The sequence below is a fragment of the Podarcis muralis genome, chromosome 8, assembly GCF_964188315.1.
Source record: "Podarcis muralis chromosome 8, rPodMur119.hap1.1, whole genome shotgun sequence".
NCBI lineage: Eukaryota > Metazoa > Chordata > Lepidosauria > Squamata > Lacertidae > Podarcis > Podarcis muralis.
In genome coordinates, this window is record NC_135662.1 from 22,434,068 (window position 1) to 22,460,394 (window position 26,327).

Here is a 26,327-nt window from a genome sequence, read left to right on the forward strand (position 1 = left end):
AGTATAGCTGAGGCCAAACACTTGCCTGACAGATGCAGCCATAAAATCATAGAATTGTAGAGAAGTAAGGGACCATGAGTGGTGCTGGAGGAGACTCTTGAGAGTCCCATGGACTGCAAGAAGATCAAACCTATCCATTCTTAAGGATATCAGCCCTGAGTGCTCACTGGAAGGACAGATCCTGAAGCTGAGGCTCCAATACTTTGGCCACCTCATGAGAAGAGAAGACTCTCTGGGAAAGACCCTGATGTTGGGAAAGATGGAGGGCACAAGGAGAAGGGGACGACAGAGGACGAGATGGTTGGACAGTGCTCTCGAAGCTACCAGCATGAGTTTAACCAAACTGCGGGAGGCAGTGGAAGACAGAAGTGCCTGGCGTGCTCTGGTCCATGGGGTCATGAAGAGTCGGACACGACTAAACGACTAAACAACAACAACAAAGGGACCATGAGAACCATCTAGTCCAGCCTCCTGTAAATATGCAGCTGTCCCATACAGGGATCAGACCTGTAACCTTGGCATTATCAGCAACACGCTTTAACCAACTGAGCTACCCAGGCATGACTGGCCACTGCTTCCATTGCTTTATGTGTTGTATAACACATAGATTTTTTAAAAAGTATTAAAGCTATTTATAAATGCTTTTTTATAAATGCTTTTAAAATAAAGTGGCCTCCAAATGCACATGTTGTCCTTTATAGGAGATATCATATTATGTGCTTGATGACCATGGCAGAATAAAAGGCAACAATAAAGTTCTCCTTTCAAAGTGCTTCATCTTTGAGGAGATGGGGGCTCAAGGTATGAGTTTTTCCTAATTCTTCAGAGTCTTCCTCACCTCGACTGCTGTTTACCAACTACCATGCATGCTAGTCCTGTAATGACCTCTGTTTCCTATATGGATGAGCAAGAATCCAAAGCACTAAAGAGCTTGTACAGAAGGGATCAGAAAAGTTGAACTGTCTAGGTTGAAATATATATGCAAAGCAAATTTGCTTATTCACTTCATCAGATATACACTTGGTCCAAGCATACACATAAACCTGGCAGTGCTTCTCTCCCCTTGAAAGAGCAGGCACACTCTTCTCATCACAAATAATCCTAGGGAGTCCAATTTACAACTGTTCCCCCTCAAAAAAGGGGGGTAATGGGAGAACTGCATGAATTCGGGGTGCTGGGTGTCATCACACAAATGGATTGCAACAAAGAGCATCCGTTTATACAGAAGATCATCTGTGTGGAGGAGGCACACACGCTGATATGTAACAAGCAAAGAGAAGTTTATTGCATGAATGTATGGATTAGAACTTTGTCTTAGGCCAGAGTAAAATCCATTGGAAATAAAGAGAATTAAAAACACTGTACCTGCTGCATTCAAGCTCCTCATTCCAATTAATTCCAAAAGTGTTTATCACTTGTTTACAGTCAGAGTACACTCTTTCACAGAGACTTCGGCATGGGTGAATCACACGCGATTGATCCAAACAGGCAGGCACAAATGCTTTGCAAAGAAATGCATGAATATCTGGTGAGCACTGGACATTCAGAAGAGGAAGGAAATCCTTTGGGAGAGGGAAAATGATACTTTGATTAGCACATCTACAAAGTTTTCTTGTAAAACTGACACTGTCTTGTTACAGAACTTGAGTTACAAAAGATAAGTAAATCATGAGATTTCAGAAGTGGAACAAGTGTTTAAATGGAGGTTGAGGGCACTCCAGCTCATCTTCTCTCATCTGCCTTTGCCAATAGCCATGTTTCACATTTCCCCATCTCTCCTACCGCTGCTGTTGCCCTGCATAGGGAAACACAGTCTTCAAGGCAATGCCAGATTCCTAGAGCATCTTGCTGAGCAGAGGAAAGATAAGTTTGGAAGTATATATAAAAAACTGGAGTGTGCACCGAATTGAAAGATGTGACTACAAAACATTGAATTTGGACATTTGCATCTTGCAATTTCTTTCCAGTTAGATTCATGCAACTCCCATCTATCTTTAACATGGTCAACATAAAACTTTTTAAAACATCAGGAAGCAGTTGGCTCCAGGGAGAACCACAGAAGCCCACTGCAGCAGCTGCTAAAAGCCCATAGACTGTGCAAGATTTCTGGAATTTAATTTTGACAGAAATGATCAACATTACTAAAGAAACTATTGTTTCTTGTCCAAAATTAATGTTACTGAATATTTTTTTATGAAACCAATGTAAATATATTGTCAAAAAGAATTGGTCCTATATATGATCTTGGCAGCAAGAACAGTCATTGCAACTCAATGTAAAACAGCCCAAAATCTTACACTGGACACTTGGTACCACTCACCTCTAGAATATATGTATAGTGGGGTAAAACCATGCATAATCTGAGATTTCAACAAGGACTATAACTTCCAGACACATTTTATATGATTTAGCATATAAGAACCATCATTTCCAAGACAAACCTCTTTGAAGACAAGCCTGGTAAATCTAGAACTATACTTGATAATCTGATAACGCTGATAGTCTTTACCTGGACTTTGTTATTTTAACCCATGAGCAACTGTACTCATGCCTATTTTATAGTTTTGTTTTTCATCTTTTAATTTTCATCTGCTGTTATAATTGTTCTCTTTGCTCTATATGCATTATAAAATGAAATAATAAAAAACTTGACCAAAAAAGCAAGCCCACAGAGCAAGAAATTCAGCACCAAAAGGCTTTTGAGAGTTTCATTCTATAGGCATATATAGACTCTTTGTTTAAGGAATGTACGCATAGAATGACTTCATCATGATCAAGGTGTCTCCCCTGCCAGGTAAGTAAACATTCGAACTAGTTTTATCCAACCCATCTTATATAGGTTCCCTGGGTGTTCAGAACAACACAACATCTCCCTATTAATATAGGACGAAAGCCCAGAAGTCACATATTCAATCACCAGATTTTGCGCTGCCATGATAGATATTTGTCAAAGGATGGTCTATGCTACAATTCAGTCCTAAATTGAAGGCCCATATTGTTAGATCCACACTTCTGAAGCCTCACCCCATATAGCTGTTTTAACTGGTCTTTTTAATTTTTATTATCAGATTTTACTCATCCGTTATTTATGCTTAATTAAATATTCTATGTATGGTATATGTTTTAATCTACATTTGGTTCTTGCTCCCATTTATTTAACAATTATCCGCTTAGTCTCACAATGTTATGCTATTTATTTAGATGTTTTGCTTATGCTGGTCTGTGACCGTAATAAAGTAAATTCAATTCAAAAATTCAATTCAATGACATCATCTGTTTATTTTATTTATTTCATAAAATTTATGCACTGCTTGACTGTAAAAAAAAACCCTCAAAGTAGTTTACAAGATAAAACAAAAAAAAATCAAGGGAAAAAAATACAACCCTACTTGAACACATACAAAACTTAAAATACTAAAACAGATTAAAATTACTTCAACTTTCTAAGCATCTGTGTAGGCTTGTTTAAACAAGAATATTTTTAGCAGGCATCAAATGTTGGGGGTGGGGAGATAACGAGAAATAAGTGTATATGTATTTATATACACACAACCACACCTGACAGCAACAGTTGGATGAGGAAATGTAGCTGCTGCCACTGTAATAAATTCCAGGTTTCTACTGTGAATACTCTAGTAGTCACATCATATTTTGTTTCTTGTAACCATGTTACATGTTTAATTAAATATCCAGAGCCCTATTGCTCACTTTGCATTTGGTAATTTCCTTCTGCTAGTTGTTAAAAGTGACAGATGATGCTTTCCAAAGTACCAGGTTCTATACTTACCTACATGAAATAATTTTATTTTGCTTATTATATTCAATGGCCATCTGGAAGATGCATAAATAGACATATTTTCCCTTTACTGTTCATATACATTAAATAGGCCAACTGGAAACTTTCCATAAACGTGGGAAGTCCACATTTCCCAACAACCATCAACAACAAGAGCAGAGGAAAACATGTTCTCTGGTTGAATTGTTAGCATGGAGAGGGTGGTGGAAAGCACAATAACTGAGATCATTCCTCTACAGGAAATTAAGAATTGTTTCTTAAGTATTTAAAGAGGGTTTTGTCTCTCAGGGTCTGGGGAAATTTGGTGTTCAAATTACTGCTCGCTGAAGGAAAGAGGAGAGAATGGGAATATGTAGATTATGGCCTGCTCCCAATTTCTCCTAGGAGAAAAGTACATGACTGAATGGAAGAGTATAGGTACTTCTACTTTTTTCATGGTTTCTTGATAACAGAATTCATCATGGGATGCAGAGAAGCCAACTTCATTTTGGGGAAGATGGGGGAGCATACATGTATTATCAGGTATAAATGTTTAAACCACACTGCACTGCAGACTGTACACTGCCTCAGGAGCAAGGCCTGAGGCAATCAAAAACCACTGCAATAACTTAATTTAGGTTCCAATCTGAACCCCACTTACCTTAGGACAAAGAAACAGAAAGAAACCATGGGTTTTCTTTTCCCCAGTAGTCCTTGGTGCTACTGAAAATTTGGTTTTGTACCTAACAAAGTTTATCTAATTAAGTCCACAAACATGCTCAAGACCACCCAAAGAGCTTCATGTATAAGTATGTATTTGAATCCAAACTTCTCCTGGCTAAAACCAGCAAATTATCCCCTACATTTACACCACACTATCAGGATCAAGATGATGTAATTATTGCAGCTTTCAACATTTATACACGGCATATTCACAGATGCAACTGCCTTGTGATCTTAGAACTGTGAAGGTGTTTCTCTGGGTTTAATGCAAGTGAAATCAGTTGAAAGGTTCCAATCAAATGCCAGGGAGGCCATATGAGTGACAGACAAGGCAATTACTTGCCTTAGGCTAGAGTCCATTAAAGTTTCATTGTCAAACCATAGTTTTGTAACTGAACATTCAGAAGCGTTCTTCCCCTCCCCTTTTGGCTCTCACCCTCTCTAGGTCAGCACCTCAAGTCCTTGTCTCTGGTTACAAGCCAACTATGATTAGTGGTAATGCGATCATGCCAGTTAGATGTAACACTGACCTCAATTAAAGCTAATTAGGAAGGGTGAAGGAAGAGGAGTAGGCAAGCCTATGGCGTGCTCATCATTACCAAACTACAGTCTGGCAACTGGGCACCAAACCATACTAATGAGTCACCAGCAAAATTACTGGATCCAAGACAGCAACATGGGTTTCTGGGTGGAATATAAGATATGTCAGTCTACTTACATCAGCCACTGCAACTAGAAAGTTGTGCGCACAGGCACTGCACACACCAAGGCCACCCCTAGTGTCCATAAGAGGACCTTGACACCTCCCAATCTGGCAACAGCTGTATCCCCACCCTCCTGCTGAAATTAGGTTTCAAAAACCCATCTGTGGTAGCCCACAGTGCTTTGGCAGGGGTGATGAGTGGTGTTCCAAGCAAGGAGAGAAAAACCCTTCAAAGCTGTGAGCCATTAAAAAAATGCTCCCTATGCTACAATTGCTGTGGCATGGAGGAGGGGTGGTCTTCCTGTCAATTGCAGCTGGGGAGAAAGCTGAACAATGTGGCCTTGGAACTTCCCTAACCCTAGCTGCACTCTCCAGAAATATCACACTCATCCTTAATTAGGCTTGGGGGGAAATTAACCCTTTTCAAGTCTAGCTGCTTGGCTGAGGGAGAGTGTGTGGGTGCAGATGCATCACATGTGTGTAAACATATGTATGCATGTAAGTGTGTCTGTGCTGCATGCATGTGCATGGATAGGAGGGGATAATCTCTTGGCTAGGCAGCTAGTGCACCTTTCAATTCTTACAAAGGGTGAGATGAAGTGTGACTGGTGCCCACAACCTTTTCTCAGAAGTCTAACTGCACCCACAGGCCCAAGAGCGTTAGCAACCCCTGGTCTAATGTATTAAAGTTAAAACACTGGACTTGGAAGCTACACACATTCAGTAAGACAACTCACATTTGTGTCAACTGGAGGCGCAGCATCATTCACTTTCTTCAAAAGGAAAGAATGATGTTTAAAAATAGCTTTTCTCTCAATCACATGTATTATCCCTTTCTAACCTATGTATATGCATTCATAGGCGCCGACTCCATGGGGCTTGAGGGGGCCCGAGCCCCCTCAAAAATTCATTTGGGGGGGGCTCTGCCCCCCCAATAATCTCCGGCGCCCCTCCAGCAGAGCGCCATCGCCGCCCCTCCCCCAGCCCAAAATGCACAGGGGGGGCGGGCTGCATGCCTCCTGCCCTCCCTCCCGAGCAAAAGCTCCACCCAATTTCCTTTGGAGCTGATTAATAGGCGCAGCACGCTCTCCCCTATTCGCTCACGAGGAGGCGCCGCCACTTTATTTGCATATTCATGAGCTTATTTATTATTCATGAGCTTTCCCGGGCCCCCCCAATATTTTTTATAAGTCCGCGTCCCTGTATGCATTACTTCACATAAAGCAAGCCTGACTTCCAAGCTAGCTTTTCAAACCTCTACAACTTAAGTTAGGGGACTCATCATTCTGCTTTGCAATTCAACTTTCTAGTAAGCATGTAACACATTACCTAATTAAGCTGTTTGTTAAGCAACTGTGACAGTACTGCCCATACAGACCGCTAGTTATATTTTAAATTTAATGGACCATGTCCCAAGAGAAGTTTCAAGATCCAGAGCAGCTGGAGCACTCGTCTTTGACCAGGGAGAGCTGAGTCCATATCCCCGCTCAGACTGAAGAGAGTGCGACTTTGGGCAGAGTCACAATTTTCTTGCAAGGTTGGGATAACTCCATGCATACAATGAACACAGGGGCCATGGGAACATTTAGAATTTTGACAAGAGTGTTGCAGTCTCGAACCCCACTGGTTCCTTCTCTCACCCACCAACCTTATACAGAAAGAAAAAGTACGCCTGTACATCTACCAATAGTATCTCTCAACATGGAAGTGGCAACTTCTGAACTAAAGAAATAGAACAGTAAGCCATAGGATTTTAGCTGGGTCATATATGGTTTGCATTTTTATCTATGATTTTAAAACAAGGCCTTTATTTGCCATTAAACTATGTCCATGACATGAATTACAGCTTTATAATCCCAAAGCAGCTTGTATTAGAACTGACAATTGAAAGGGAGTTGTTGTTTTCCTGGAAAATAAAATTATTAGGTTCTCTTTTTTGGTAAGAAAATTATATAAAATATTGATTAAAAAATGAATACCAAAGATTTCTTGGAATAGCACATATATTTAAAATCCGTAATATTTTCACCTTCTCAACAAATCCGAGCAGGAGATCTCATTCCCAGACTGGGAACTATTATTGAGAAATGCGACTCACACAAGGCTTCCCATCAGCTACTTTCCATACCCAGAACTAATTTTTAAAAATTCATCTCCATCGTTAAGATTCAGTTATGTAAAGCAGACAGCAATGTTCAGTTGATACATTAAAATGCATTTGCAGTTATCTTAGCAAACTGATGGGATAGCAAATCAATCCTTAACTTCAAGTGATAATTTATTCTCCCTACTTGCAACTAAGTTAGAAATTCATTTGGTCAGAGAGAACCACTAAGTACAGATTTATGAGTAACTGAGGAGAGTCACTTGGGTGTGAGTTATGAGGCACCATTAGCAGTGGTTTTAGAGTTTATAATACTCATGGTCATGGCTCTGAACACTGACTTCCAAGTAGGAACTTAGGTCCAAACCATTTTCAATCTAGTTATCAGATGGCATACTGAACTGCAATTTGATGGGATCCATGTGAATATTTTTTATTTTTATTGAGAAGCATCCTCAGATGCATGCAGAAAAACAACCCCAAAAGGTGCAAGAAGTCATTTTTCCCTCCATATCAAGTGAGCATACAGGCTGCTTGCACTAGCAGCTTATCCTGCTATAATGCAGGGATGAGGAAACTTTCAGTCAGAAAAGCAGCCCCTCCCATTTCATTACCACCCTAAGGCAAAATGGGAATTGCTGCCGTGTGCTCCCACACCCTCTCACCACTTCTGTCGCTGCACCCCCCCCCCCCATCACTGCCAGAGCAATTCCACAAAGCGTTGCTGCTTGGCTTCTCTGTCCAGGAACAGGGAAGACAAGGTGCAACACCACATGCTGGAATGCCTCCCTCTCACTGGCAAGAGGGGAGGGTATTCTGGGGATGGTGGACTCAGTGGGGTGGGCGAAACACTGCCTCTTGTGCTTCTGCCACCTGAAGTGGGCACTTCATACCACCTCACGAGCAGGCTGGCTTTGGTCGGAGGGCTGCATTCCCTTCTGGGAAACCTTCCAGGGGTCACAGGCAAAAGTGGGCAAAGCAAAGGACAATGAATATTTTATTTGTACAGTATACTAATTCCTACATACCCCTCTCTATCTTCTATTCAGGCAGGCAAGAAACATTATCAGAGCTCAAGGACACATTCCAGTCAGGAACAAACACTCAAAGGAAGGAGCAAAGCAGAGCCAATAACTGAGCTATTAGTCACAACTGAAAGTGGACTGCATTGATTTGGGATGAAGCAGTTTCATCACCAGTATGCTGATGCTACTGAGCTATTACAATATAAAACTGGCCGAGGTTGAAGACTGCTTAAATGTATGACAATTTAGCCTGACCGAAAGCATGATGCAAAGTTAACCTATCTGAAACAAAGAGGCATTATAGAAATAGTTTTTGAGGACTATCAGGATAGCAATTTCACAGTAGCACTGCATGGTGCAGAGAATTATCTTTATAGATCAAAACAGCTTAAACCTATTATTTCGGTTATCAACTCTTCTACTTGTTTAATTTTCCCTTTCTTCATGCTTCCATCATGTGCTCTCTCTGTATGTGTTGGTCTTTAAGGTGTTACAAGACTTTTTGTTGTTTTCTCAAATAGTGACAGGTGGATATCCTGGAAAAGCTCACAATCAGAGAATGACGACAATGGCTAAAGACATAAGACTTTTAAAGGATGAGTCATCATCATCATGCCATTATCACTATAGTTACCATTTTCTGTACCTTTTCAAGTTCTTTTTGTAGGACTACACAAAAGTTGCACTAAGTATTCTAAAGTGGGTACACTATATTTTTATATTGCTGTACTTCCTGCTGCTTTCAAATCCTCTCCCTACTAATTCCAACCGAAAGCATACAAAGTATTCCAAAAGCAGGTACACCATAGTTGCATATAATAGCATTACAAAGTTTCAATGTTTTCTACTTTTTTCAAACTCCCTTCCAATAGTTCCACCAGTGAACTTTACTTTTATCACTCATAAAACTTTACTATGACGCTGAGGCTCCTTACACAGCCTGTTTAGACTTCCATCTAGCATGAGTTTTGTTTTGTTTTTGTCTCAATGTTACCTTACTTATCACTTTGTTCATTAGCTCTGATGGATGCTCATATACAGAGCTAAAAATCTGTCTACTTATTAGTGTTTTAGTCTTGTTTTACAGCACAGTCCCATGCAAGCTTACTTGGAAGCAAGTGCCTCTAGCTTCAATAGGATATGCTCCAAGAAAGTGTGCTTAGAACTGCAACATTAGAAGACATATCCTTTAGAACACTGAATGTGAATTAAGTTTTGTTCTCCATTCCTACATGTACTGACTTGTCACGGTTATATTACAAGAGAATAAGGAATGCTTCAGTGCAATTTCTAATTGCACAGGTACCTTAATTTTCTTGTCACAAACAAATATTTGCTTGTGCTTAGAAATCTTTCGATATGAGAAAACACCACCAAAATATATACCACCAAAACTAGAAGTGTCTGACAGAAATCAGAATAAGGATTCAACAGTACAGATGGTTGAAGGATGCACATCTTCCTTCCAGGTGAAATGGGAGGGGAAGCGAAGGATGAAAATAGCAATGTGCCCCTCACTCGTGTTCTTATCATTCCAAATATCCAAAGTCTACATGGAATTCACAATTTAATGCTTTTGGAGACTTATTATAAATGTTAATGTTTAAAATAAACACTAACACATACATATTAAAACTTCTAGGGAGAACTGGCAAACACTAAACAGCAATCTCTTCTCCTTTCTCCTGCTCTGTAGCAGAGGCTGAAGCGCAGGAAGGAGAAAGAACATCCTAGCCAGGAAGCCCACAGAAACCACCCTCAAATCCATCCACAAGCAAAGGAAAGCAGCAGCTGCTCCCACTACCTCTCTTGCTCATGGTATAGACACTGTCATAGGGAGGACTGGGCCCATGGTACTACTTGGCAAGAAATCTCAAGAAGTTGCCTCTGCCAACTTGCTTACCCATCTCTCTGGGCATTGCAGCAGAAACCTCTAGTCATGGAAGGAGCAACCACTCGCTAAACAGCACTCTCCCTGTGGATGGCAGGGTTTGTGGGTCCAATTTTTGCCGCAATACTGCCCAGTAAGCAGAAGTGGTGACTGCTCCTCCAAAGAACATCAGCTGCTTTGCTGGGCCTAATTCTTCCTGCTCCAGCACCCAAAGGAAGAACGCATGAGCAGGTACAGGCTTCTAGAGGGAGAGGATAATTGGGCATTCAGAGGCAACTATCACTTGCCCTATCCTTGACCCTATTGTCTCTTCATGCTCATGCTCTCAAAGCTGGTGGAATGGTGAGGACAATTGGGCTCATTCCTCACCACTGTACCATGCAGAGGGAGAGTGCAGGTGATCACATGAGAGATGTCTGCTTTTTCCATTGCCAACGCTCTATAGCTGCACCACCTAGAGAGAAAGGATCAGCAAGCAGGCAGATGCGCTTAGTCAAACTATTAAAAATATTTAGATCAAGTAAAAAGACATCCTACATTGCTTCAAGATTGTAATTGATGTTCACTACAATTACTGGAAAGCATTGTACATAGTAATCACCACTATTAAAAAAAGGTATTGCCTTCCATGACAGAAAAAAGAATTTCTCTGACACAGCCTGCTGAAAAATATGCATATTTTTAAAGTACATTTTTCTTTAGGAAAAAAATCCCATGGAAATTTATGCACCTTCATTGATTAATTGACTCAAACTCCCATGGTTAAATTTCTTTTTTTAAAAATTAGATTACATCCCTAATTCACAGGCATGTTTGGTCAATCACACCATGGACAATTGTGAATGTCTAGTCTGAAGGAGTATAAAAAAATTCCTTCCAGTAGTACCTTAGAGACCAACTAAGTTTGTTATTGGTATGAGCTTTCGTGTGCACGGACACTTCTTCATGCACACAAAAGCTCATACCAATAACAAACTTAGTTGGTCTCTAAGGTGCTACTAGAAGGATTTTTTTTATTTTGTTTCGACTATGGCAGACCAACACAGCTACCTACCTGTAACTGAATGAGTATGTTAGAGACAAGAATAAACTTAAGAGAAGCTTAACACTCCTTTCATTTAGCTTAATGAACGAAACTTATTTGAGGAGTTACTACACCTATGCTTTTATACCCAGTTGGGAGATCTGTGGAAGAGATGCATCTCATATTTTAGAACTTTATGGGCAGCAATGAATTTTTATGCCAACTGCATGCAGATGCTAGTGGCCTGAGGGGATACAGCACAAGGTCGCCTGCTATAAACAGTCAGGAAGTTCAGATGACTAAACACTTTGAAGATTTAAAAAGGTAATACAGAAGATCTTCTATACATTTATTCAGACAGGATGTAGGAGCTCTTTTGTTAATTTTCAGGCTCAAACCATGTAAGAATAGACCCTAAAATGTGGTCACATGCCCATACTGTTATGTTTGTACCTGCATCTCTCTCTCTATGATTTTTAGGCATTTGGTAACTATTTCAAGTCTTGTTTCAGAACACTAGGTTTTTCCTCATAATGTGTAATATTGAACATGTCTTACCTAGAATTCTTTTTACTGACAGAATCACATTTGTACATATAACAGAAAAAATATTTATAGCATGTACGGTAGAGAAAGAACAACTCACCCCCATTCTGGCAGCTGCAGTTTGCTGATCATAGTGCCCCATCACATTGGGGAAAAATGTCATATTGTAGGCCATTCCAGAACATCTTGGGATAGTAATGGGTTCACATGTGAATAAGCTATGCCCATGTGTCAAGTTTAAGATTAAGCTCAAAGTCAGAAGTACAAAGATACCCATCTTCCCAGGCATTTCACACTTCACTGTTGTGTCATGATCAGCTTCTCCACAGGATACTTTGTTCACAGTCAAAGTAAACACATATTCCTTTTTTAATTTCTCAGAGACTGCAATGAAATGGCAAGACTGGATTTCCTGTTTCTCTTCATATTCTCATCTGCCTGTCTCGATTACTTGAAAGATAAATTTTGCCATTTGTGCACTGTAAAGGAAAAAAGAACAGTTAACAATAGCTGTAACTGCTTCAAGATCTTTGAAATGCATCAAATAGAACTTTAAAAGGCAAAAGCTTACCAATACTTTTAGAAATAAGGTAGGCTATTATTACCCTACAACTCCTCAAGGCAAAAGACAACTGGATCAGTCGTTGACAGCAGTGACAATCAGGATAGCTCAGCTAATAATCAGTTACTATTCTGCACAGTACAAGCCTATGCATGTTCATTCAGAAATAAGTCTCACTACATTCAACGAAGATTACTTGGGATTGCAGCTACAAAGACATTCTACATGTTAAGAACTAAACCCCACAGGGTAAATTTCTCAGTAACACCATCAGAAACTTGAAAGACACACCCCAATTTTCAAAATGTAGGTCAGTCATAACTTCTAAACATATAATTTAGACATCTTCCATATAAGCAACAACCGTCAACATACAAGTTTACAGGAGGGCCCTCAATACAGCCAATACATTTATAGTTTACAATGTGGTTTGCAAAAGAACTGTTTGCATCGCTGCGCTGACTGGAGAGCTCTGAAACTTCTTCCTCATCGCACAGATGAACCAAAAGAGGGAAAGATGCCTACATACCAATTAAGCTGACGGCAGACATTTCAGAGGGGAGAAAGCTCACGTTACAACGAGAATAGAGAGAGAGGTACGATCTCTTCTAACAGGTATGTTATAAGCCCGATTCCGCCCACACTTTGCAGCTACCGAGGCTCTCTCCGCCTCAAAAACCAACTCCCTTCCTTCCTTTCCTCGACAATGCCTCCACAGCTTGAACTGCAGCCAGCATTTCCCCTCCCTGCTTTACCACCTTAGAGATGGCCTGGTAGAAAGGCTCTGGAAAACTCACACGCCGTTTCGTGACTTTCCGCTTGTCCTCATACAGCTATTTCACCCGGATTTAGGGAAGACTTGAAACGAGAGAGCCCACCAACTACTTTGCCCTGAAAGCTCTTCGAAGTGGCATTACCTGCCATGGAGCATTTTTTCAAGATGCTGAGGACGTAGAGAGGAACAGAAAACCCGGATTTAATTCAGTCCTCCAAACAAACGGCCTCTTCTTCTCAGCGCAGGGGCAGAAGAAGAAACTCTTTCTAACCTGCCTCTATTCGGCGGCCGCCCCACATGCCAACACAAGGCGTCGTCGTTACCCCGTCCCGTCGGGTCCCTCAGACGGGAAGAAACCACAGCGGAGGGGGCGGGGGGGCGGGCAGCTGGGCGCCAAGCCACGCCCCCGTCCCTCACCTGAGCCGCTTGGCAGAGAGCCGGCGCCTCACCTGGACTCGCCTCAGGGCGCCAACGGCCGCGCGGGCTCACGGGTCCTTTCGGAGACAGAATGCAGGGCCAGCCGAGACAGGGAGGTGGTGGTGCTAGAAGAATCGCGCGATATTTGAACGACCGGTGAGAAGGGCGAGGGGGCGGTGCTGGCGCACCTTCTTCGGGCCACCCGGATCCCCTCCCCGCTCCCGCCTCTCCCCCTCGCTCCTCTCCGCCAAGATGGCGGCGCCTCACCGGTGTCTCTTCCCCTTCCCCTCGTGGAGGGAAAAGGGGTGGAAATGACCACGGGAGAGGAGGAATCGCGTTTCTAATGCTCCTCCGCATTTTTTTAAAAAAGGCAGATAAACCTCTGAAAGTAGGAAATTAGCTTAATGGAGAGGGAGGACCACGAGATCACAAGCTTTTCTTCCTTTTGTGCTATTTCTTTGTGTTTTTTTAAAGGTGGGCAAATGATATTCTTCACCTGCATGCCAAAATGCTAGAGTGCACTTTGCTGTTCACCCGCACACCGACGGTGTCTCCTCATGCTGCATTTTGTTTCAATCCAGCTTGGCATTGGGCGAAATGTTGGCTCCCGGTGTCAGCAGACTGGAAAGTGGAAACATCTCAGATGCCTATTTGTCATTGAAATCAAGACGATTGTTCGTTTATTTTTTATGATTAATTATTATTTTGAAGTAAATCTATTGAGAGCGACGTAACTTTTTAACAAAAACTAGAGAGTGTTTCTTTCTAAGGCTAAAGGAAATCTTAGCCGTAGTTCTGGTGTGGATAAATAGGAATGTAGTTCCTAATGTAAATAGGATGCCAGAGAAATTAATTTAAAACATTTGAGATATTAAAATATCTTGAACTTTGGGAACCCACACTTTAAAAACATAATAAAATAGCAATATGTTGAGCCCCCTTCTTCAATTTAAGGACAAATAAACATGAACTGTTCAGCCTTGTGTTTCGTGGCCTAGGTAAATCCAGTTTAATTCAGTGGGATTTACTTCTGAGTAAATGTACAAAGGATCAGGCCTTGTGGGTTTCCCCTGCCCTCCTCTCTCCTTCTGTTCTGCTCTGTTCTTGCAGCGCCTCCTAGGCCCTGCACCCAGTGTGGTGGAACCAGTCATGCCGCCCTAAATCCACCTCTGGCTGTTCTCATTCATCCCTTTCCCCCAAAGATGTCTCATTGCTTCATCTTTTTGCCTTAAAATTTTGCCCTGAGAGGATGAGAAAGACAATAGCCTGGAGAGCTGCCCACTATCTATCTCAATGTAAAGTGCTGGTTTTGATCATGGCTTGGAACTTCAGTATCTGAATGATCACTTCTTTCCCCATGCACCAGCACAGTCATTTGAAATTCTTCTCTTAATGCTTCTGCAACGTAAGATACGATGAGTGTGATGTCCATCCCAAATAGGCCTACCCAACACCTACCTTAACATTATTTTAGAACCAGGCAAAATCCTTATGTGCCCAGATGGTTTAAATTATATTGTGAGTCTAACATTATTTTAGCCCAGTTTTTGTTTGTTACCTTTCATTATAATTGTGATTATTGTATCATTTGCCACCTAGGGGACCTTTGACACAAAGGTGGGTTAAAAATACCCAAAACCAGAACAAAGAAGCCCTCTCCCAAAAGGTCAGTGTCATGCTAAACTCTCCTTTCATTGTTGCGATAATTATCACCACAAAACTGAAATGTGAGGCTCCTGTGTTGCTCAACCAGTTCTCCCACAGACTTGTTGTGTAGCCTTGGGTAAGTCACACAACTGCCATTCTGTGCCTTTATGAAATGTGAATGATAATAATTTTATTTAATACCCTTACAAACCTTCATTAGCATCAGTATAGTGCTTTGAGATCTGGAAAGAGGCATGCCAACACATAATTACAAACTGGAAGGTGATGGCACTGAGACAAGATTATTCAGTGCCAGAGCCTTACCCAGGTCAATTTGGGACTCACAGAGCTTGGCCTTGTATAGACAGGCTGATGCACACAAGTAAGATGATGGTTGTAACATTTATAGACAAGATAATTTATAGAACTGCAGAATCACAATAAATATATTATTTTTCTCCTGCCCTGTTTGCCAGCAACCAAACCATGTTTTAACTACAGTAGTGCAAGTCCTTACTTTGCATTACTAGGTAGCTAAAACCATTTTTAAAGATTTGGCTGTTTAGATAATAAAATGTAGGGATGAGAAAATGAAGACCTAACAGAGGAGCATTATCTGTTGTTTTGATGGCTTTTATTTTGATTGCAACTTAGAAATAGTGGCATTTCTTACAATAGTTGTTAATGGCCGGAGTTGAGCAAGAAATAGGTCACCAATCTTTTTGAACTTGTGGGCACATTTGGAGATTTTAAAAACTGTTGTGAAATGGCTGCCATGGCCATGGCTAGTCACAAAATGGCTGTCATTTTGTAAACATTGATAATCTCAAGGCATAGCCAGGATCTGAGCCCCAGAACACAAAATCACTCATCTGAACCCAGTTTTCTGTCCAACAGGACACTCCTAAGACAATTAATTTGCTCTTATTACCTATAAATGAGCTCATTTCCCCCCAATTCCCTCTCTTTTTCAGAATTATTCTGCACACTCTTTCACACATGGACATCCTTTCATTCACAAACACAGTGAAGCCGCAAGTCTACTTTATTGGGTATCTACATCTGCAGTAGGGTGCAGCTGGGTACAACTACATACCTTGTTATGCCTATTGCAAAAAAAAACAACAACCACAAAGTCTTGTCTCCTTTTTCCTTATGGCAGATCCTTTTTAAAACACAAAACAAAAAACTTATAATTTAATTTAATCCCAATGTTATTTTAATCAATTTATCATTTAGGCGTTGCTTTTAATTTCTCTAGATTCAATAGAAAAACTTTAAAGAACCAGTAGGTGGCACTAACAAATCTGCTGAATGTCAACTGCAAAGCTCAACTCAGTTTTTGTGTTTTGACACTCAATTTTTCTGTCACATTTAAGCTGCAACCCAATAACCACTTACCTGTGAGTAAGTGCCATTAAACTCAATGGGACCTATTTACTTTCCCCATAGTATTATCTCTCCAGTTTTTCTTTTCTTTTTTCTCCAGCAGCCAGGCAGTATTTTGTAGACCCTGAATATATTAGTCCTCACTGAGTTGTTTTTGAGAACTTTTTCCCCTTTAGGTTTTTCCGCTGGCATTTTAGTACTTCTGCAAACCACAAGTTTTTCCCAAATATGCCAATATCTTCCTATTGTGTGTGTGTGTGGTGCTGTTTTGGTTACACAAGGAATGGCACTGGGGGGGGGGATAATTTTTTGTATATTGTGTATCTTAAATTAAAACAAAAAATCAAAAAGAAAATTGAGGTGTGTGTGTGTAGTATAGTATAGTTAGTATAGCATATATAGAGTTTGCTCACAGCTAAAATCTACACTAGTTGCATGCAAAGCAAACAAATGAAACCAAACAACCTGAGGATAAAGAAAAGTAATGCTTTTACTGCAGTATATTGTAGACTCTGGTATTGACAAAGCTTTGCAGTTCTGTTTTGTAGCTGGGGAAGTACTAAAACACACACACCAAAATCAGGATTTCTGAAACAGAACAATCAATACAACATTGCTTTGGGAGATAGCCAACACAGATGATGACAGAAATGATCAATATTTTGTCTTTTCAACACAAATAGCAATAAAACCCTCCAGCTGTTTCTTAAGCTCCTGAGGATCTGAACAAATTACAGAAGAGGCTTCTTTTAGGTAAAGGTAAAGCTCTCAAGAGCCACTTTCAGTTCAATTGCGAGTCATTTTGCATGTCACACTTGTGGTAGCTTTACTCACATGCAATATGCCATTTTGAAAAACTGTTGCCATATAATGAAACTTAGGAAAACTATCTTTAAAATGATACAGAACAAGTTAACAATCTATGAAAAATAAAAATGAGTGTGTAGGTAGACATTTTCATGGAATTGCCTGAGTGTTTACACTTGCTAGAATGGTTATCCCCTAAACATTTTACAAACCAAGTTCCCAAATTATATTCTGTCCTTACTTTGCAACCCATCTGCTACTTACAGACTTACTTAGCAAATTGTTCTGTTTTAACGCCCACTTGGAGCAACCTGATACTTCAAGCTCCTATGGCAAACTGGTAGAGATGATTGGATTCACATTACCAAAGCTTCAGTTTTTGCATGTAATGTTCGGTTTCAAGATTTGGTGTCATTGGTCCATTAAATGCCAGTATAAAGAGATGGCCAAAATGTGAGCATTTTAATAGGCTCCTTACTATCAAAGATTCATGCAGAAGAATTGTAGGGTGACGAGTTCATGCTATCTGCTCCCAAAGCAGCCACTGACAATGATCCTTATCTGCCTTTCCATGAAATACCATACGTAAAAACTTTGATATGAGGAAAGTTGAAGAGAAGTAGCCCAAATCAGGAATCTCATACCATCAGCTCCCAAAGAGATCACCAGTGGCTGACAGAAGTCTACTGTTTTATTATTTTGTCTTTTGTAACTTAATCTTTAATGCCTTATCAGGAAGGTGGTATATAAATGCAGTAAAGAAAACAAATAATATGTAAATAAATAATCTGATAGAAAATATATCCCACACAGGTCTGGTCTATAACATGCCGCTGGAAACACATCTGACTACAAAATGCTGCTTCTGACAATATATGTGTGTATCTGGATCAAGATCTTTGTCATATTATTTAATATTTCTATTTTCATGCTAAGCTTTAAACAGTAGCCATGACCATAGTCCTCAGATAATTTACTTTCTGTGGCCCCTGTAAGTGCCTCTGCCGGATTTACATATAAGCTAAACAAGCTATAGCTTAGGGCCCCACTCTACATTTCCAAAATATAAGATAAAAAAACAAATAAAATAAAACCTACATACAGCAACACTGTTTTGTGTTGTGTAGGCTCCTATTTGTTATGTGCAAATACCTATTAGGTCTATAAATTACCAGAGCATATATTCAACACAAAAAACAGCAACCATTTGTTGTTGACAAAGGACAGCTGGACATATAAAGGGCCCCATTACCTTCAGTATCTTAGGGCCTCTTCAAACCTAAATCCGGCCCTGCTCCTCCTAACTCTTGAGTTCCCATTGTGCCAGCAAACGCAGCCAGGGGCTGCACATTTGCCAAGATAATGTCTCATTCTGCCCAAGCCTTCCCTGAGAGCATCAAATCCTAAAATCAATTTTGGAGCAAACACAGAGGAAGTACAATAAGAACTATATCTGCAAAACACGAAATCTTAGCTGTGGCTCATGGGGGGCATCAGAGAATTGAATAAAATCCTTAAACCTTGCTTGAGAAGCTGTTTACTTAATGAGCATAATAAATAATGAATGTGCCTTGAGAAACTGCTGGAAGCAGAGTGCTTCAAAATCTGGAAACACCACAGGAAACTGGTCCTGTGTGTTTTTTAGAAATAGTTTGCCCATCTATTCCACCTCCCAACACAACAGAAAAGACTATTAATTTATTTGATATGCTTTTTCTGACATTTTGGGTATGTTTTTTTTTCTAAAAAGCACTGGTGAGGTGATGAAACGAGAAACAGAAAATCCATTCTCATTAGATTTGTCACAACAGGAGCTTCACGGTTGGGCATCCTCCACAGTGTTCTAGCAATTAAAACCTGTATTTCAACCGGGCAGTTCAAAGGTGTTAATTATGCTAAAAGAATACTTGAATAATTATTTTATTAGGTTGATTTAAAACACTTTAGCTGCATATTAAAATCCCTTCAACTTCCAATAATCCTGGGAAGCTGTAACATTTTCCAGATTTAAATCTCTGAAAAACCACAGCTGTGGCATCACTAGCCACCAAGGGATATGCCTGCAGTACCTTTCTGTGTGGTTCCTGGATCAAGTGATTGACTTGATCCATTCCCAATCCCCAGGATATAGGTAGCCTTTGGCAGCAACACTGTAACTAGATGTTTCCACTGCCCTGTACAGCAGAGACCAAACGGAAGCAATTCAACATGAAATTTTGTGCCTATTTTTGGCCGAATTTGCTGTCACACCTGATTTTTAAAAACAAATAACTTGAAAGATGTGCATTTGCATTCGATACAGCAAAAAAAAATTCCATAGTTCTGCAGGCTCTTAGAACATATTTTAAAGGTGATTATCCTCCTCCAGTTTTGAACCCTGACTTAGTATTACCATAAGTAAGGCAAAGGCTATGTGCTTCACAACTGTTGGTTCTTTTTTCACTGATGTTTCTGGAAACCATAAATTCTTGAATTTTGTGAAGAAAATTAGAATGGCCCTTAAAGAATCATAGAATCATAGAGTTGGAATAGACCACAAGGGCCATTGAGTCCAACCCCCTGCCAAGCAGGAAACACCATCAGAGCACTCCTGACATATGGTTGTCAAGCCTCTGCTTAAAGACCTCCAAAGAAGGAGACTCCACCACACTCCTTGGCAGCAAATTCCACTGTCGAACAGCTCTTACTGTCAGGAAGTTCTTCCTAATGTTTAGGTGGAATCTTCTTTCTTGTAGTTTGGATCCATTGCTCCGTGTCCACTTCTCTGGAGCAGCAGAAAACAACCTTTCTCCCTCCTCTATATGACATCCTTTTATATATTTGAACATGGCTATCATATCACCCCTTGACCTCCTCTTCTCCAGGCTAAACATGCCCAGCTCCCTTAGCCGTTCCTCATAAGGCATCGTTTCCAGGCCTTTGACCATTTTGGTTGCCCTCCTCTGGACACGTTCCAGTTTGTCAGTGTCCTTCTTGAACTGCGGTGCCCAGAACTGGACACAGTACTCCAGGTGAGGTCTGACCAGAGCAGAATACAGTGGCACTATTACTTCCCTTGATCTAGATGCTATACTCCTATTGATGCAGCCCAGAATTGCATTGGCTTTTTTAGCTGCCGCGTCACACTGTTGGCTCATGTCAAGTTTGTGGTCAACCAAGACTCCTAGATCCTTTTCACATGTACTGCTCTCAAGCCAGGTGTCCCCCATCTTGTATTTGTGCCTCTCGTGTTTTTTTTGCCCAAGTGCAAAAACTACACAAGCTCCGTAACCTTGCTCACTCCCATTTTAGCCAAAGTAAGTCTATAGCCCTTTAAAAACAGTAGCTCAGCGGACCACTAAAAATGATAAAGGGACCAAGCCCTCTCTGGTCATCTGTGATTCAAGCAATAATGGAGAAATCTGAGTCCTGGAAGACCTTCTCCCTTCCTTGCAGATCTTTTCGCACTTGGCATGGGAGGGTGGAATCCTGACTGACTCAAAAAGAAGAAGCTGAGGCTGGTGAACAGACTCTTGGGCTGGGATATTTCGAAGGGGTTTTTGTTGTTGCAGTTATTGATACTATTTTTTTTGCATTTTTATTTTTAGCTCCTTGGTGCCATCTCCCAGGTCTAGGTGTCACAAGCCACAACTGCTACACATCTCTGGGCACATGAAATGACAATGCAGCAGTTTAAGCATGAGTTGTAGATATATTCAAAGAGGTGAAAAGTAATATCTGACAGTGCAGATTCCTAGGTTGCCTCTCATGGCCATTGTAGCCAAGTGACCATTAATATTACTGCACCAATGGAGTAGCAGGCAAGTATCCAACTGCCATTTTGCTTTGTTTACTGCAATTACATTTGATACAGTCTGCCCTCGGAGCAACTATTTAGACCCCATTGGGCATCGCATGCATGTCCCAGTCCAACGAGGGAGATCTGTGTATTGAGGAAAGCTTTCATGTGCATAGTGGACGCACCTGGATCACACACCCACATTGCATTGTTCACCAAGGCCCTGCTGATGGGTGGATGTGTCCTTTGATGCAGCTGGCATTGCACACCCCCACCCAGCCCCACCAGCTGTTATGCACAATTAAGAGCTGGATCAAGGCCAGAAGCAATTAACAAGTTCTCCTGCTGAAACTTCACTTGTGACTCTGTCCTCTCGGAACACAACACAACACTCCCTTCTTGGCCAAGAGATGAAAGAAAAGAATTAGGAACATTCTTACGCTTTGGAGCAGAATAAAATAAAACCTGGGAACTTTGGGAATAGCTTTTGGGGGAGGAGATGTTTATTTCTTCCTGCGGAACTTTACTCTGCCCATAATTATAAAGAGCACTTAAAGGCCAAGGATTTGCAACCCCAGGTGGAAAATGTCCATTTTGAAACCAACAGTTGGGTAAGTACATATGGTTCCCAATGCATTTTGAGGAAACTAGAAATAGCACCACTTTCATTTTGATTACCCCAAATGTTTACATATATGTAATATAGTCCACCTGCCAAAGTGAATTTTATTTGTAGCAGGATGTGATCCATGTTTTCTTTTGACCATGGAGGAAATATTATATGTAATTTTGTTTCCTAAATATGTTAGGTTGGATGCTGAATCCCTAAGAATATAGAAAAATGGAAATGTTTAATGCTTCTTCATTAAAAACTGCTCTGGACTGGTGTTTATAAAGAAACATGAAGAGGCCTTTGAAACATGCAGGGAACCATATTTACTTGTGCATCTGCCCATTTTGTTTTCCAGAAAAAGCAGCTACCATACCTTGCACATGGGGTATATGACATTGAACTTGTAGCCCTTCTGTTCTTGATCGAATTCCATCAGCATCAGCCAGCATGAACAATGGTCAGGGATAATGGGAATTGTAGTCCAATGACGTCTGGAGGGCTACAGGTTCATCACCCCTGGTGTATGATTTTGTCAGCAGAGCAGCTGTTACAGCACAGCATCATTATAGTGATACATAGAGGGGATTTCACACTAAACCTAGTCCTGTTTAATCAGCATTCAACCGGGATATGCTCATATAATTACAAATTCTCTACCATAACCTCCCCTTCAGTTTGGCTGTTCTCGCAAGGCATGTTTTGTTTTAAAAGCCCACGTGCTCCTGTGCGGTTCACTGCAGACTGAGACTTCATTGTGTTTCCTTTTCTCACCAATTATTTTATTTTGGCACTTTTGAAAACCTCCACTTTGCAGTATTAATCCTTTTCAACAACAAACAAGTCAGTTGCTTCGTCAGGTCTCTGGGCATTGAATCAAAATAGGAAAAGACAGTCTGTCAAGTGTGTTCTGTGCATCAGTGATTAGAAGCTAGCCACAGAAACACTTTCAAGCTATGGAGAAGAAATTAATTATCAAAGGCTGCATATATACATAAAGGGACTATTATATGCTCATTGCAACTACATTGCAGTAGATTTGTGCACTATGGGTTGTGGACATGTTCCCCTTGGGGGGTAGATTTCTGTCTTTCTCTAACTTTAAGATTGCAGTCTAAAGTAAGAAATGGGGAAGTTGGTGGGAGCGGTGATCACAGAGATATGGGACAAGGAGAGGCTATGAATATTTCCCTCTTATTCAACCAACAAAGTTAACTCTTTATTTTATTATAAATATGACTAGTGTGTCTGAGATTAGACAGGCACCCTCCTTGCTGAGCTTCAGGTACATGACAAGGGCTTTCTTATTTCAACAGGCATTTTAAAGTGGTGTTGGGTTTATTATGATTTTTTAATTGTTATTCTATGCATGGTTTATTTTTATTTTTTTGTAATTTTACTTGCACCTCTTAGAAATATTAATCAGTATATAATAAATACAATAAATAAACACACATTCTAAATTGGCAGATATGACATAATATACATAATCCATAGAATCATGTGTTCTAGGGCTTACTTCCAAGTAAGCATGGAGAGTATTGCAGCTGCCAACTTTGAGCATAAGCACTCTTGAAACATCCTTACTGCAGCCTAATTGTTGCACACAGTTGTAATTTGAATTTATCACTCTGAGAGTAGACAGGTCTTAAGTAAAGTCTGCAGCAGGCATAGGCAAATTCAGCCCTCCAGATGTTTTTTGGGACTACAACTCCCATCATCCCTAGCTAACAGGACCAGTGGTCAGGGATGATGGGAGTTGTGGTCCCAAAACATCTGGAGAGCCAAGTTTGCCTATGCCTGCTCTACAGGGTTCTATGATTCAATGGTTATCTTAACTTAATAAGCAATCCTCCAACAGTTATTAAGCCTAGAAACTGAATATAGATTTCAAACACTGAATTTTCATCACAAGCAATTTCTTTAAGAAGTCAAACAATTTACAAACATTTTTATTAGTTACATTTTTTTATTTGTCTCAATTGCCTGTTCATCTGTGATTGAAGTGCCTTTTCTATAGATTTGACACCAAACACTACCTTTTCATATAAATTTTATTAATTTATAGGCCAGAAGAACTTTTTAAAAAATGAAGTTGTGTCCTTTAGATTACTATTTGAATAATTTTGCTCTCCTTCAAAGCAAATCTGTTTGTTTAAAATTTAGAGACTTCAGTAGCAAATGTATACACAAATTCCTTTTGAAAATATAAGTGATAAAGGAGACACAAGATCAATCGCCTTTTTTCAATGAGTTGTGGGAGATCCCAATTCTGAGTGATCGGATATTTCACCCTTTTGCAGGCATATCGTTGCCACACAGTGCAAAGCTGCTATATGACACAGAAGCAGGCAAAGTTAGAGTACCACAGTTCTTACATGTATTTCAGCTACATTAAACCTATCTATGCCATCACAAACCTTGGCCATCAGTTACATCGTAAGCCTCATATGGTATAGCAAATGAGACCATTATATGGCTCACCCAGCATGCCACTGAGATAAACAACAGAACCTGCAAATCTGTACACAGCCATTGTAGTGAACATCTTTAGGATCAGGATGGAAATAATTTGATGTGCAAACTGAACTGAAGTGCCAACCACAGAAAGGCTGCATGAAAGCTCAACTTTCATATAATAATAATAATAATAATAATAATAATAATAATAATAATAATAATAATAATAATATTATTTATACCCCGCCCATCTGGTTGGGTTTCCCTAGCCACTCTGGGCAGCTTCCAACAGAATATTAAAATACAATAGTCTATTAAACATTAAAAGTTTCCCTAAACAGGGCTGCCTTCAGATGTCTTCTAAAAGTATGGTAGTTGTTTTTCTCTTTCACATCTGGTGGGAGGGCATTCCACAGGGTGCCACTACCAAGAAGGCCCTCTGCCTGGTTCCCCTGCAACTTGGCTTCTCGCAGCGAGGGAACTACCAGAAGGCCCTCGGCACTGGACCTCAGTGTCCGGGCAGAACAATGGGGGTGGAGACACTCCTTCAGGTATACTGGGCCGAGGCCGTTTAGGGCTTTAAAGGTCAGCACCAACACTTTGAATTGTGCTCGGAAACGTACTGGGAGTCAGTGTAGGTCTTTCAAGACCAGTGTTATGTGGTCTCGGCAGCCGCTCCCAGTCACCAGTCTAGCTGCCGCATTCTGGATTAGTTGTAGTTTCCGGGTCACCTTCAAAGGTAGCCCCACATAGAGTGCATTGCAGTAGTCCAAGCAAGAGATAACCAGAGCATGCACCACTCTGGCAAGACAGTCTGCGGGCAGGTAGGGTCTCAGCCTGCGTACCAGATGGAGCTGATAAACAGCTGCCCTGGATACAGAATTGACCTGCGCCTCCATGGACAGCTGTGAGTCCAGAATAACTCCCAGGCTGCGCACCTGGTCCTTCAGTGGCACAGTTACCCCTTTGAGGACCAGGAGGTCCTCCACACCTGCCCGCCTCCTGTCCTCCAAAAACAGTACTTCTGTCCTGTCAGGATTCAACCTCAATCTGTTAGCCGCCATCCATCCTCCAACCGCCTCCAGACACTCACACATGTACCTAAAAACAGATGTGTCAGATGCCATTTGTGAGGGATTAAGTGTTCCTGAAATCTTTTGGTATACATTCTTATGTGAAATTAATTACTTAAATGGCAATGTATATAATCCAAACACATTATGTTCTAATTGCTGGCCCAGCCTCACCAGTATGGCAATATAGAACAAAAAGCGTCCATTGCTGGCAGCAGTTTAGAGCAAGGATAGCGGTTTTTCCAAAGGCACTCAGCAGAGGATGTCCACTACATTCAGCATGAAAAATAAAACATCTTGAGATCTTCACATTAAGTTGTCAGTTAAAGTGCAGCAAAATATTGCAGAATTCAGTCATCTTCTCCTTTGGCTCTTTTAATTGACACAGTTCTTTGTAATTCTTCTGTTACTAATTTGTCTTATTGTTTTGGTGGCATTAATAGCGACTTCTTTTGTGACGTTTTTCTTGTTGTCCCATTTAGCCTGTTTAGAAAGAGTGTACAGTAAATTAGTTTAATGCAAGATGCTTAGAAGGTGTTTCATAGAAGTAAATTTCCTAAACAAGGAGAACAGACAAGAGTAAAATAAAAATTATCAAAATATTCCAATCAAAACAACAAGCAAAACTTCGCAATATCGCTATCCTGAAATCACAAACAGATCTTTTAGTAATTGCCAGTTAAATTGTTGATACAGTGGCATTTTTACTCAGCAAATAGGAAGTAAAGTAATTGGAAAGTTATCACAAAGAACGCCCTCCCTACCACTCACAAGTGATCTCTGTTTAACTGGTGTTATTTAACTTGTTTTTAATGGATGTGAAGTCAAGGATGAGGAGGAACATGGACTAGTTTGTAGATGACACCAAGTTGTGTTCAGGATAATAAAGACCCACATGAACCAAAACATTGTCCCCAAATGGACAAAAAATGACTAGTGAAGTTCAAAGGAAGTATAAATGTAAAGCGGGGTGGGAAACCTCCAGCTTTTGGGCTAATCTTGAGACTGTATCATCCTC

At 40.6% G+C, this 26,327-nt stretch overlaps 2 protein-coding genes and 1 long non-coding RNA gene across 8 annotated transcripts in view; 1 reads left to right on the top strand and 2 right to left on the bottom strand.

The window, feature by feature from the left end:
- The window catches only part of FZD6 (frizzled class receptor 6), a 27,270-nt gene extending 13,576 nt beyond the window's left edge, over positions 1 to 13,694 (bottom strand). The window contains exons 1-3 of one of the 5 annotated variants that reach the window (XM_028736335.2): positions 13,578 to 13,694; positions 11,892 to 12,270; positions 1,366 to 1,562 (exon numbers count right to left, since the gene is read on the bottom strand). In XM_028736335.2, the coding sequence (XP_028592168.2) occupies positions 1,366 to 1,562; positions 11,892 to 12,080 (386 nt within the window). In that variant the 5' untranslated portion in view covers positions 12,081 to 12,270; positions 13,578 to 13,694. The other 4 variants (XM_028736337.2, XM_028736338.2, XM_028736336.2 and 1 more) reach the window with 4 other exon arrangements.
- LOC114600345 (uncharacterized) overlaps positions 12,551 to 26,327 on the top strand; it is a 14,003-nt gene continuing 226 nt past the window's right edge. The window contains exons 1-4 of one of the 2 annotated variants that reach the window (XR_013393862.1): positions 12,551 to 12,968; positions 13,187 to 13,701; positions 15,145 to 15,211; positions 20,976 to 21,555. This is a non-coding gene — a long non-coding RNA (uncharacterized LOC114600345). Of the gene's footprint in view, positions 12,969 to 13,186; positions 13,702 to 15,144; positions 15,212 to 20,975; positions 23,062 to 26,327 lie in introns of those variants that run through there. The other variant, XR_013393863.1, reaches the window with a different exon arrangement.
- BAALC (BAALC binder of MAP3K1 and KLF4) overlaps positions 23,713 to 26,327 on the bottom strand; it is a 13,173-nt gene continuing 10,558 nt past the window's right edge. Inside the window, exon 3 of the mRNA XM_028736340.2 lies at positions 23,713 to 25,792. Within this exon, the coding sequence (XP_028592173.2) occupies positions 25,685 to 25,792 (108 nt within the window). The 3' untranslated portion in view covers positions 23,713 to 25,684. The remainder of the gene's footprint in view (positions 25,793 to 26,327) is intronic.